This window comes from Sceloporus occidentalis, unplaced genomic scaffold (assembly GCF_023333645.1).
Source record: "Sceloporus occidentalis isolate IW3139 unplaced genomic scaffold, rSceOcc1.0.p SCAF_189, whole genome shotgun sequence".
Classification (NCBI taxonomy): domain Eukaryota; kingdom Metazoa; phylum Chordata; class Lepidosauria; order Squamata; family Phrynosomatidae; genus Sceloporus; species Sceloporus occidentalis.
In genome coordinates, this window is record NW_028317169.1 from 1,540,560 (window position 1) to 1,555,087 (window position 14,528).

General features: G+C 43.4%; 1 protein-coding gene across 1 annotated transcript in view; it reads right to left on the reverse strand.

Annotated features, from left to right (window-relative positions):
- Window positions 1-14,528, reverse strand: part of LOC149278444 (inositol hexakisphosphate and diphosphoinositol-pentakisphosphate kinase 2-like) — a 52,442-nt gene that overhangs the window by 12,717 nt on the left and 25,197 nt on the right. The window contains exons 24-25 of the mRNA XM_089501990.1: window positions 8,745-8,835; window positions 5,244-5,372 (exon numbers count right to left, since the gene is read on the reverse strand). Of these exons, the coding sequence (XP_089358116.1) occupies window positions 5,244-5,372; window positions 8,745-8,835 (220 nt within the window). The remainder of the gene's footprint in view (window positions 1-5,243; window positions 5,373-8,744; window positions 8,836-14,528) is intronic.

Below are 14,528 nucleotides of genomic sequence, written 5' to 3' on the forward strand. Positions count from 1 at the left end.
CAGGGTCTCGAGACGCGCGCACACACACCGACAGGGTCCCGAGACGCGCACACACACACAGGGTCCCGAGGCGCGCGCACACACACACACACACACAGGGTCCCGAGACGCGCGCGCACACACACCGACAGGGTCTCGAGATGTGCACACACACACCGACAGGGTCCCGAGATGTGCACACACACCGACAGGGTCCCGAGATGTGCACACACACACACCGACAGGGTCCCGAGATGTGCACACACACACACACACACACCGACAGGGTCCCGAGATGTGCACACACACCGACAGGGTCCCGAGATGTGCACACACACACACCGACAGGGTCTCGAGACGCGCGCACACACACCGACAGGGTCTCGAGACGCGCGCACACACACCGACAGGGTCCCGAGACGCGCACACACACACAGGGTCCCGAGGCGCGCGCACACACACACACACACACAGGGTCCCGAGACGCGCGCGCACACACACCGACAGGGTCTCGAGACGCGCGCACACACACCGACAGGGTCCCGAGACGCGCGCACACACACCGACAGGGTCCCGAGACGCGCGCACACACACCGTCAGGGTCCCGAGACGCGCGCACACACACCGTCAGGGTCCCGAGACGCGCGCACACCGACAGGGTCCCGAGATGTGCACACACACACACCGACAGGGTCCCGAGATGTGCACACACACACACCGACAGGGTCCCGAGATGTGCACACACACACACCGACAGGGTCCCGAGATGTGCACACACACACACACACCGACAGGGTCCCGAGATGTGCACACACACACACCGACAGGGTCCCGAGATGTGCACACACACACCGACAGGGTCTTGAGACGCGCGCACACACACCGACAGGGTCCCGAGACGCGCACACACACACAGGGTCCCGAGACGCGCGCACACACACACACAGGGTCCCGAGACGCGCGCACACACACCGACAGGGTCCCGAGATGTGCACACACACACCGACAGGGTCCCGAGATGTGCACACACACACACCGACAGGGTCTCGAGACGCGCGCACACACACCGACAGGGTCTCGAGACGCGCGCACACACACCGACAGGGTCCCGAGACGCGCACACACACACAGGGTCCCGAGGCGCGCGCACACACACACACACACACAGGGTCCCGAGACGCGCGCGCACACACACCGACAGGGTCTCGAGACGCGCGCACACACACCGACAGGGTCCCGAGACGCGCGCACACACACCGACAGGGTCCCGAGACGCGCGCACACACACCGTCAGGGTCCCGAGACGCGCGCACACACACCGTCAGGGTCCCGAGACGCGCGCACACCGACAGGGTCCCGAGATGTGCACACACACACACCGACAGGGTCCCGAGATGTGCACACACACACACCGACAGGGTCCCGAGATGTGCACACACACACACCGACAGGGTCCCGAGATGTGCACACACACACACACACCGACAGGGTCCCGAGATGTGCACACACACACACCGACAGGGTCCCGAGATGTGCACACACACACCGACAGGGTCTCGAGACGCGCGCACACACACCGACAGGGTCCCGAGACGCGCACACACACACAGGGTCCCGAGACGCGCGCACACACACACACAGGGTCCCGAGACGCGCGCACACACACCGACAGGGTCTCGAGACGCGCGCACACACACCGACAGGGTCCCGAGACGCACGCACACACACCGACAGGGTCCCGAGACGCACGCACACACACCGACAGGGTCCCGAGACGCGCGCACACACACCGTCAGGGTCCCGAGACGCGCGCACACCGACAGGGTCCCGAGACGCGCGCACGCACGCACACACCGACAGGGTCCCGTACACAACAAGCCCAACATCAAGCCGCGGCACAGGCCTCCCAAACCTCTCGGTGGAAAGAGCAGGACGTCTTCTAGCTCTGCGCTAGTCCCAACCAGCGACATCACTTTAGGCACGTATGGCACACGGGTAGATTGCATTACATTGCGCAGCACTGTAGCTTTTGCTCTTCATAACAACACTCATGACCTATATACATTTGCAACTGTGCCCTTTCTAATATTCTTTCTATTACTGACATGTAAAAATACACATCTGTCTAGATATGTATGTTTGTAATTTCTACAATTACAGCCTAATTTAGAGCACAATCTAGTCAATGGAAAAACATGGCTAAAGTGCCAGGTGAAAAAAATCACAAATATTTCTTTACTATACATTATGGAACTCATCCCTTATTGCTGGTATAAACGACAGGTGTTGGGTCTCCATAATACATTGTGAAGCTTTGCATTCACCTCAGCTTATGCTTTAGTGAATAAACCCCACTGTGGTATAAAGACGTATGCAAGATTCGGATCTAAAAAGAGAAAGAATACTTTTCCTACTTATCTCCCCCCCCCCCATCACACCAAAAGCATTATATCACACGAACCCTGGTGTCGAATGTGAATACATCGGGGTGTATGTACTTATATACTTTCAGTATCACACTGTCCATCGATGACATTCTGTTGCCACCCTCCATGGTTCTCCCCTTAAACTAAATACAGCCGCTCTGAGTTAAGGGTACAACACACCAGAACCATCTACTCGCTTTATCATACTTTAGTTCTTGGCTCTGCTAAAAGAATTTCCTAAACAAATAGGGTTTTTGGGACACTCAAGACGTGCTCAAGAATCTATACTGCAACAGCAGCTTTATATACTCTGTAATGTTTGCCGGATAGATTGAGCTGTATCTTAAACTGTTGAATGTATTTATACTATTTTGGTTATTATAACCGAGGATCAATTTATTAAATTGTATTTTAAGCAAAACTGCATTTCTGGAATATTATAAACTTGAGTAATCAAGTAAGATGTTGGCATCTTGATTACAGGTCTGTCCAAATAACGGGGGGTTACTCTACTGGAGGAAATTTCTATGGTTCCCAACCAGCCAGAACTCTAAAGACTCGGGAACCACCACCGCTGTATATTAAGGAATTAGTAAACTCAAAAATACTTTTACTAGCCAATATTAATGAAACACGACTAAATACAAAATGTGAAACCTCCCTAAATCTCAGGTCAGAGACATTGCCATCCTGTTAGCTCTGAAACGTATCTTGATTAATTGGCTGGCTTTCTAACCTTCCCCGGTGTCTCCTGCTAGCAGAGTGGATGCCAGCTGTAGCCAACAAGGAACACAATGGTGCAAAGTTTTGACTCCTGGGAGCCATTTATAATGCTGTTAGACATTCATACAAGGGAACTCATCTAACTAAGCTTCTAACACACCAAGTGGATGGCTATCGAACAAAATTGGCATGCCCCAGAGCCGGGGACATGCTTAGGCCAGGCCAGTGCTGTGATGAGACTCAATGTACTTAACTTCTCCAGCTTGCGGCATATACACCCTGGCACCTGGAATTCACCCCTTCTAGTTACGGATCAGATAATTAATCTATGTATGGAGACAAGTGTTATTTTGGTTAATGAAAGTTACATATTGTCTTATCACTGAATGAGAGACCTTCCTGGTTCAGCCACTGGACTAGCTGACACTTCACATGGTCGCAACGAGACGAGATGAACAGTTATTGTGAAAGTTGAGATTGTCATCTGTTTGTGCAGCAACTCACGCAAAACCACTGATAAGCGCCATATACAATGGAAGAAACCCAAGACAAAGTTTTCCCCAGGCTAGGGTACAAAGTCATGTGACTTGTGCAAAACTAATGTGCGGGGTTATGGATTCTAAAATCTTGTTATATGGCATCCTGATCAAAAAAATAAAAATAATCAACATTTAAAATAATTAAAAAAAGAAACTTCTGATATCCAAAGCTGTATTGCTGTTCATTGTTATTGAGGTTGCAAACAACAAATCAGCATGGCACCTTTCAAAAACTAAATTCACTGAAACCCCTGTATTTGTTACAGGATCATATTTCTAAATGTTTTAACCCTTCACCCCAAGAGTGCCTCTTAAGCATTTAAAGGGTCACAGATGTCACCTACACGGCTGTACTCTCCAAATGGATTCCGGCAACGGGACAGTATGTTTTATCAGCAATTCTCCAAAGACGAAACATCTCAGTGGCAGCTCGAACTGTATAAATTAGGACATAGACAGAGATACAGACCTATCAGTTACAAGCACAGCTATAGGAAGACAAAGCACTTGCTTGGAGCTATGTGCTTAATGGATCCACTGGCAGCGGAATAGTCACCGCGGCTAATGTGCTACTGAGCAGCATTAATGGATGAAGTCATTCTGGTTTCAAGCAGAAGGAAAATAAATTGTGTAAATGCCACAATCAACCTCTGGAGCAAAAGTTCAGGGAGGAACATAAAATGGAACATACGAAGCATGAACAAATATAGAGGCAGCGCAGAAGGACTGAAGGTGGGTTTCGTCTGCCTATTTGTACATAGGGGTAATATATCAAACTCTGACAAGTAAACAAACCAACAAGGTCAAAAGCACAAAGAATTATATAACATATTTGAAGCCAGAATATATGGAGAAACATTTATTTGGAAGAAACCAATTGGGGGTATAAGGCAAAAAAATCACCCAAACAAGGGGTAAATGCCCAAGAATGGTGTTTGAGCCCAGCTCAGTATGGATGATCACTCAGCTTAAGTGGGTTAACACTCTGACTCTGCGGGTCCAAAGAAAAGTCCTTTGAGGCTGCCGATGGTACGGGTCCACTAAAAACTCAGAAGTTTGGAGACCAGCGCGAGTCCAGTAGTGGCGTGACCTACATACCATGCAGAGGTGCCCCCCCCACCCCCGGAAAAATCCTTTTTTGTACAATATTTACATATTACAAAAATCTACCCCATTAGTGCAGCAGAAACATATTACCAATAGAGTTATCCCTGTGGCTATTAGCATCTGGTAACGTAATTTGATAAAACAGTTGTGCTAGAAGAAGCAAAAAATCATCTCGCCAAAAATGTAAAAAAAAAAATAAAAAAGCCACCCCCCCATGTCAACGTGCAGAGGTACACTGTACATGGACAGACTGAAAACCTAACATGCAGTTATTTGGGGACTTGTGTACCACTTTCAGCCTCCAGACATCACTGTATTAGCAGCAAGCTCCGTTTACCAAACGTCTAGTGAGAACATGTATCACAAGGTTGGGGGGAGGCCTTGGATTCATGGCATGCTGCACTTCCCCTCCTTTCCAAAGACTGAACAGTAAAGGACACCACTGGGCTGGGATACAGAGGGCACGTACCGTCTTTGTAAGTCAGGCTGGCAGCGGCGCTGATTTTTTTGCGATGGCTGCGTGCGTAGTCCTGTAGGTTTGGGGCGCTGGAGGAGCCTCCCAGCACTGTGGTGCTGAACAGCCCAGTGCACTGTGATCCTGGAAAGGTGGGGGGGATCGGGGATTAGTAATCACACAGATCTATAACATGCCATTAACGACACATCACCACGGTTAAAGGTCGACTTCCCTCCTTCTGCAGAAGTTTGGGTTGTTCTCTTTCAAAGTCTGAAATAAGACTGTTACTTGAGGATTTAGCACATGTTAACATGGAACAGTAGCAAGCGGGACACTCCATGAGAAATGGTAATATGGGATGGTTTAGATGGTTCAAGGATGGGCCCTTAGCAAGAAGCACCAAGAAAAATGACTGCTCACAGAAGGAAGGCGAAAAGAAAAACACAACGGCATGTAAATGTTTAATGCAATGGAATAATAACTACGTGGTGAGCAAACAGCTTACGATCATGCTGGTTAGTCTCTGACTAAGTAGTACTTTACTCATCTGTCAAACTACTAAAGACACCCAGGACTCTCAAATTAGAGAGAAGGCACTTAAGTGCATGGCGCCTCGGTGAATCTCCTTCTAGAAGTCTACGCTCCCATCTCAGTTTTGCCCCACAAAAGGGTATTAAAGCCTGGAGAAAACAATGCATGTCCTGTTTATGGAACATAAAGCAGACAGACGTACCTTACAGAGCTAGGACATGGATCTGATTAATGCACAGTCCCGGGTGCCGTAAAGAGTTCCCTAAACTTTACCGTGTTTTATTCCACGCAAAAGATGCGTTGCCTTGGAACCTGTCAGTTTGTGTTGCATTTACATGGTTAAACGTTTAAATGCAAGAATAATATATATACATGGAGCGGAAGGAATAAAAGAGACTTTCTGGGGTATACGATTCCCCTGCGTTATGACTTAAGAACCCCAAATGGCTTAGTTAATAATTCTGTTTTTTTATGAAGTTTTCAGTGCGTCTTCTCACAGGACTTTTTCTGTAACATAGCAGGTACGTTTCTAATACAGCTTTCCTTTATTTCTGTGGGGCAGCCATATGACGACTGTTAAAATTAGCAGCACAAAAATAGTAAAACAGCCAAACAACCTCTGTTTAACCATCTGGGAAGAAAATTCTATTTATATGGATTTTTTTAGATGCCGATTTTGTTCCAATAGAAAGGATTATGTTATATAATGTAACCCATTTCTTTCATGTCATATACCATGGACATCTGTTTTGCATTGATTGAGGAACACTGTTTAAAATCTTTTTGTATGTTCGATATATATGATAAGAATATTTGGTAACATCTGCGTGACTCAGGCTTCAGCAAACCTCTTTTTTTATAACATTACAATAATAATTGTGTAGCAGTGACTACCTCTTATAACACTTCAACACAGAAAGATGATAAACGTCCCTGACCAAATATATATATATATGTTCATGTAGGTGAACATTCCTAATTCTCTACTGTAATTACGCCGTTTTCCAATAATTACACAAACGAAGAGTCGCAATACGTTAGAAAAGCACAAGGAGGAACTCACCAACAGAAAGCAATGTGTTTATACCTGAAGCCCTGTTGGTGATAAGCCCCAAAGCATGCTATAAAGCAGGCGCGTAACCAGCTGAAGCAGCGTATGAAGCAACTGGCAGCCAATGACCATGTCAGCAGAGAGCGGAGATGATGGAGATGATGCAGAAGATCCAGACCCGTGATCAGGAAAATGAAGAGCAACCACAAATGATAGGAATATAGATGTAGCCCATGCCATTACATTAACGGAGCCGCCACACCTTCCTTTCTGCCCTCCCAAGAAACATAACTTCCAACAGTATGGACATTGAGGTTTAGTTAGAGGAAAACAGAAGTGCCCGGCTCCTCCATCTTGATTGAATTACCTCAGGGACAAAAGAACAACCCTGGAGATGTTAAACGCTGGCACATACTCCCTTTCTGAGCAGACAGTTTTGGACAATAACGTGGGCTACATCACAGTTTGCTGACACAAACACAAAGGGCGTAAGAGGAAAGCCATCGCACAAGAATAGAACCGAGACAAAACCATGGCAGATATCCGACGGCCTCTGAGAGACGTCACATAAAGCATGGGACGCACGGAAAGCCAGCATTCTCTAAACGTGTGGCAGCATTTTAGAATGAGTGCACATATCCATGGTATTTGCAAAGAAAAAGGCCGAAGACAGATGATGGCAAAGGTGTGTATCCCACATGAACGGGGGTCTGGGAAAGCACATGCAAACAGTACGAAACAGCAAGAGGTCTACACACGCCTTGCTGCTGTGACAGAACATGTTACACGGTAACCAGCCAAAAATACCAGGAACACGGCAAAAGAAAACTAGCATAATGGGATGTGAATATGACAGCGCACAACAAACACAATCACATTTATTACAAGAGCATTGAGGATGCTTTTTTGGTGTGTGAAAATGGTGAATTTCTTCGAGTGTGCTTCACATTATCGACAATTAAAAATTAAAATGTTTGCAGGGCAGAAGATCTGCCAAAACAATACCCTCTACAGTCTTTAAGTGGTAATGCACACTCATGAGTGACATTTAACTGTTTAATTACAGCGAACTTGCAGTCTGCCAAATATTCTGGTAGATAGGCCATACTGCATATGGTTTCAGGAATTATATGCAAAGTGCATCTAGGAAAGGTTGTCTACAGCTTTTCATTTAGAGTCCGTTCAGCCAGCCATAGCGGGACAGTAGCCAAGCTAGAAACGGGCCAGACCCAGATGCAGCTTGCGGAGCGGGCTAAGCCGACATTGCCCTTTACACACTGCGGGGGGGAGGGGTTGGAGTGTGGCAGCCAACTCTGCTTTCGGATCAAGTGAGGAGGAAAAAGCGCAGGTTCCACTCGCTAAACGAGGGATTCCTTCCAATCGCTCCACTATAAATATATGTGAACTGGGAAAACGGCACAGCATGGAGCTGCTCAGGTAAAATGAAAATGTGTGAGATACTGCAAATGTCCATTCCAACTAACCCTAAAGATGGGGGTAACCTAAAAATCAAAGCTTACACATAAAAATGTGAGAAAATGTCCTGCTTTCTATGCAGAAACACAAATGGAAGTACATTTCAGAACACAGCCTTATATATAAATCAATTGCTGCACTTAAATGTAAATACATATTAAAACAGAGATAAATCGCTCACAAAATCAGACACCATGTTGAACTCCACGCCTTGAGGGCAGTAAACAAACCAGGAACTGTGCATTTCCTTGCATGGATACCTGTAACTTACCCAAGAGCCAATATCGGCTTTGGCTTGTATATTCAAAAACCCAACTTATTTGTGGCCCTCAAAACCTGGGTGTGAACAACACCTATTAAACAAAGTCTGCGTCAGAACACACGTATTTCACCATATATTCCAAGCCTGACATTTTCATTATAGGCGCAAGTAGGTGATGCCACATCAAACATACCTAAACCACTTTGCTTCATGTCGGACGGTTGTCTGGCATAAGACGTAAAGAGACGGTAACCCCCAGATTTAGAAGAGGTTTCAGATAGAACCTGGAAAAGACAATTCATTCATTATGACAATGTAGCTTTCTCTCACATTACAGTTAAGCTTTTTTTTTTAGGGTTTCACCTTACTCTATAGAGATACATGCCATTGATATAAGCCTCCATTATCTATACCAACCTAAACACCACAAAATGCAAATAATGGAACCACTAAAGACATCAAGACAATTTTTTTTTTATAAGGCACATATATTTTGACAATTTTATAAAAGACATTTCTGAATAACATAACAGAAATACAATACAGTTTGGTTTTAATTATAATGGAACATCTTATTACCCACCCAGACATGCCACTGTGGTCTTCATAACCTCCCATGTGCCTTAAAGAACGCTTGGGAAACATCACAGTGGTGTTGGGGGCACCAATGGACAAAACTCGTACCAGGTACAGTGAGGACTTTTGATAGACCACCCAGGCAACAAGTCTTTATAATATTATTGGAATCATTATTTGATTCTGACAAACTTCTCTACATGTATAATAAACATAGATTTAAGATTGGATTTTCTCAATTGCCAAAGCACTCAACATGGTCTTCATGGTAAGCTTGTCTTTTTGCAGATAATACAAAAGGCCTGTAACAGGGTGGGCCTTCTGGGTGGTACAAACCAAACGCAAAGTGATTAAAGTAAATTAGAAGAATGGTTGAGAGTGTTGCAGCTGCAGTTTAATATTCATAAATGGAAAATAATGCACTTGCGATGAAAAAATTCCAAGACAGAATACAGCATTGGGGACATTGTTCTGTCATTGACAACAGAAGAAACGGAAGAGAGGGACTTATGAGTTATTATTTCCGATGACTTAAAGGTAAGTCGACAAGGCAATAAAGTGTCAGTGAGAAGACCACATCCCCAGAAGGATATTAACACATTGGAGAGAGTTCAGAGGAAAGCTACAAAAATGGTGAATATTTTGATAAAAAATATCTGGAAAGACTAGGGGGGGGTCTCAATATGTAAAGCTTGAAGGAAAGATGAGATGAGGAAGATGTAATAGAAACATTTAAATGCTTAAACGGATTTAACGGATTACAGAAGGGAAGTTTATTTCAATAGAGGGAAAATGTTACAACAAGAGGTCATAGTCAAAGATTCAGAGGTTTAGATTCAATGTAATTGCCACCAATGGGGTGGTAAGTAAATGGAACAGCCTCCCATCAGAAGTTGTAGAGAATAATACAGTGAGGGAATGTAAATCCTTGTCTTTAGGCTATCTATCCTGAATCTGAGACAAGGAAGGACTGGTTATGTTCTGAGCCCACATCAGACAAAATGTGCAGACTAGATGGGCTGAACGATTCTTATCTGCTCTCAAACTCTGTTTCTATGTTTGCCGACATCAAAAGCATAACAAGTCCAGGATGGGATTTTGCTTGACCTGAAAGTTCTAATGTTCTTCAAGACCTTTTCTTCCACATTTACATCTCACCTTTATCATTTTGTTAAGCAACCTGCATTTCTATAGTTTAATTCTGCAGTATTTTAACTGTACGGCACAGAAGAAAATCATCTTCACATAGTCTCATTAACCGGCACTATCGAGCATCGTAGAGGGCACGTATGGCAAACTGAATGGTTAGTAAGTACTTTTGTTTGCAGGTGCAATGCATGGCTATAATCCAGCAAAATGCTGTAATGTTTTATTATAACTGCACATAAACAAAAGAAAAACACCTTAAATTCTACAACCACTCCATTCTTAGTCTGCTATAAAACTGCAGCTAAAGCAGAAAGGGGTGAAGAATCCATGGTCATTGTGCTTAGAGAAAAATGAATGGCCTGACCCAAATGACAAGCAAAGGGTGGAAAGAGACAAACCTTAGAGCGAACAGTAAAAAAATCTGACTTCCTTGTTAGCACTACAATATTAAAACCTGAACCTAATGCAAACTAAATTCTAATGTTAAGAATGCGTGTTCTTGACAAACCTGTTGCCAACCCCATTTATGTACGACATTAAAAGCTTGTCTGCATTTCTTGAAAAAAATATGTTTTTGGGAGAAAATGATTTCTTTCTGAAGGTTCCTACTGTAAGAAGAGGTGAACAACAAATACAAAGGTTATAAAGATCTTTGAAATCTTGCAGCACTGCCTTTACTAATAAAGAAATGCTTATATACATTCTTTCAGATGTTACCAAAGATGCAAGTAAATATTACACTTTGGGTTTTCTACATACATACACACGCACACACATACACACACACCCATATAAACCTTGCTTTTATGGATCTCGATAAATGTCCCTAGAGTGACAATCACTTTTTTGAACAGTTCAACAGGATAAAACGGGCAAATGCCCTCACTAAGTCGTTCTCTTGTCTCTACGGAATGCTAACAGAAATAAAGTAAAATGAATGCTAAAACGAAAAGAACTTCTAATTGTCTGTGAATTCAACCTGTGAGTGCTAATATCATGATTACTCTAGTAATATAAATATTTAGTATGTCTTTAAGTTTTGATAAGCCAAGGTAAAATCCGACTCTGGATAAAACAAAATTATCATGTTGTTCATTGTGGCTTTAATTTGAAAATATGGACCAGTCCACTATGCCTAATCTTTCCTTATCAATTCTGATAACACACTGGTGCCACAGGAATGCAGAAGAGTAGACACTTTGACATCTAGTCACTAAAGGGAGACGTCACTATACATTATGAAGGCTCATCCCCAATAAGCTTTGGCTTCTTCATATAGTTAAATCGGAGAGACTTCTCCCAAGTCTCCCCACCCATTAAGCTGTAGATTATGAAAGGCCAGCTTAACCCTTCTACCCATAATGGATAGTGATGTTGGGGAGCTGACACTTCAAACCCTCCTCTCAGGTCTCCCGTCAGTGAATAGACCCCTTTGTGTAACAACATTGAACAACGTGGTTTTGGAGGTTCAAGGCTCCTTATACTGGTCTGTCTTGCTTGCAATGGCAGAATTCTGATACCGCAAAGCATACAATAGAATGTTTCTAGTACTGAGATGTTTAGGAGATTTATATAGCTTTTGTTGAAGCACAAGCAAAGGGTATGGACCAATAATGTTCTTTAGACTTAAAGGGATTATTTAGCAAATACTAATGGACAATTACTTCATAATTTGCACGTTGTTCCTATCAAAGATGGATAATCAATACAAATAATAGAATACAGGCAACAAATAATACATTTCGGGAATTGGTGTGACCTTGGATGACGATTCAAAATCTGCTGGCTCCCAAGTGATAAAGACATTGCAGATGCCCCAAAACAATCAAGAAACTGTGAAAGTCCTCACCCGACTGTGTTCACCAATCCAGTAGGTTTGGCCACACTGTAAACCCAGACGAGTAGTATGTTACTGATAGAATACATATAAGGAGTTTATCTATAGCAAACTAAAACCTTACACGAAGGCACAGAGATGCACAGAAAGACACAAGCTGAAAGCAGGTAGCAAACAAGCACGGGATACTCTGCGACAGTGGAGGGCTGGAAAAAGGAAAGCACGGATATATATATATATATATATATATATAAATAAATGCAGGAGTCCAGAGAGGTCAAAATATACCTTGCATGCATACAAAATACAGGGAAGACTTGATAACACTGATGGCAGGAGGCATCTAGCAAGGATCTACATTATAATCATCAGAGTGGAGAATTGGTTTAAAGTCAACGTGTTAATGATAAAATTGGGGCTGGCAGTACTTTGCTGCCTGAGGGAGCCTACACTTTTTGGTTCCTAATGTCTTCAAGGCTTAATAGCACAGGTGACAGTTTGTTTTACTGTCTGACCACAGAAGCTAAAGCACAGCTGGTTGTAACAGAGACAAGGATGGTAAGAGCTGCAGGAAAGAGCTAGAGCACAGATGCCGAGTATAAATATTAATGTGGTGCTCAGTGTCCATTACCTGAAACGTGACGTGTCTGTTGCGGCTGATCTGTTTAAACGTCCAAACATACTTTAGTATCAGAACCTTGTAATGCCACAGCTGTACAAAACTGTAACTTATACCTTCATTTTTCCATAACACAAGACGTCATCTTCTATTAAAGGTAATGAGACTTTACATAATACCTAAAGAATTTATACAAGCCCTTTCTACTGAGCACATATGCGTTTTTATAACTACGTATTACTACTTGCAAGACATGTTTGTATACAGATTTTTTTCTAATGGTGGTTTCGCTTTTCCATCCTATGCCGATACCCCAGAAAGGTCATCAATGCTCTTCTAATGTAAGAGTCCAGAAACTAAAAAGGAGATGGAAAATACGGGAAAGAAGGTGGGAAAGGTTGGATGGCCAGTGGGGAACTAGATGTAAAAAAGAAAACACCTGTCGCCAAGATGCCAAGTTAGAGATGGACATGGCTCTGGACTGCAGAGTGATGGAACATGGGGAGTGATGGGATTCTCCCGATCTTCTCCTCCGACGCCCTCTATTGGACATGAACTCCAAACTCCCTGTGTTTTTGGTATTCATCACCTGTAATTAAATCCGTGGACAGGAACATTTCAGCCCACTCATACCTGACTAAAGAAATATGATGAAAATATTTTTTCCTATTGCTGTAGGATTAACAACTATACTGGGGAAACAAACAAAACTATGGGGAACAAATTCATTGAGTATATAGAAGTAACCAAACGTACAAATATACCCCTTACGTTCAGGTCTAAATGTTTTCTTGACTTTCTTTTTTTACCCATTTCCGGTCTACTGAAACCTACATTGCACAAGCAGAATGCACTAGCATCGACTAAAGCTACTTTGAGAAACAAGAGCTGGATATGAATTATTTCTACTGCTAGTAAACTAAACATTTTATAAAGTACATTTATGGCTCATCGCGGGCAGTATATGTACAGTGACACAACATACACAATGAATGCTTATAGTCCAGTAGGAGTGATTAAATACACAGACAATGGTCATGTTCCAATGAGAATTGTCTGTCAAAGCCCCACAAAATATTCTGATTTGGTGGCTTCATACATAAGTGGAAACCGCCAGGCCAAAGCAAGCCCTGTTCCCAAACATTAATAAACGTTCTACACAAATTCACAAATTAGTAGCTTATTTAACAAACAAGGTGTGACAAATTCCCAGAAGTGTGCGAGGGTTTGTATTTATATATACATTATACAGTGCCTTGCAAAATATTCACCCTCCTTGGCATTTTTCCTGTTTTGTTGCATAACAACCTGGAATTAGAATGGATTTTATTTAGATTTCATACAATGGACATACACAAAATAGTCCAAATTGGTGAAGTGAAAGGAAGAAAATAACTTTTTTTTTTTTTTTTAAACAATCTAAAAAATGGAAAAGTTCTGCGTGCGTATGTATCCATCACCTTTGCTATGAATCCCCTACATAATATCTGGTGCAACAAATTACCTTCAGATGTCACATAATTCATTAAATAAAGTCCACCTGTATGCAATCTAAGTGTCACATGATCTCAGTATATATACATCTGTCCTGAAAGGCCCTGAGTCTGCAACACCACTGAGCAAGGGGCACCATGAAGACCAAGGAGCTCTCCAAACAGGTCAGGATTGTTCCTGACCTGTTGTGGAGATGAGGGTTGGGTTATAAAAAATATCCAAAACTTTGAGTACCAGAGTGCAGAGTACCATTAAATCCATTATTTAGGACTGGAAAGAATATGGCACCACAGCAAAGCTGC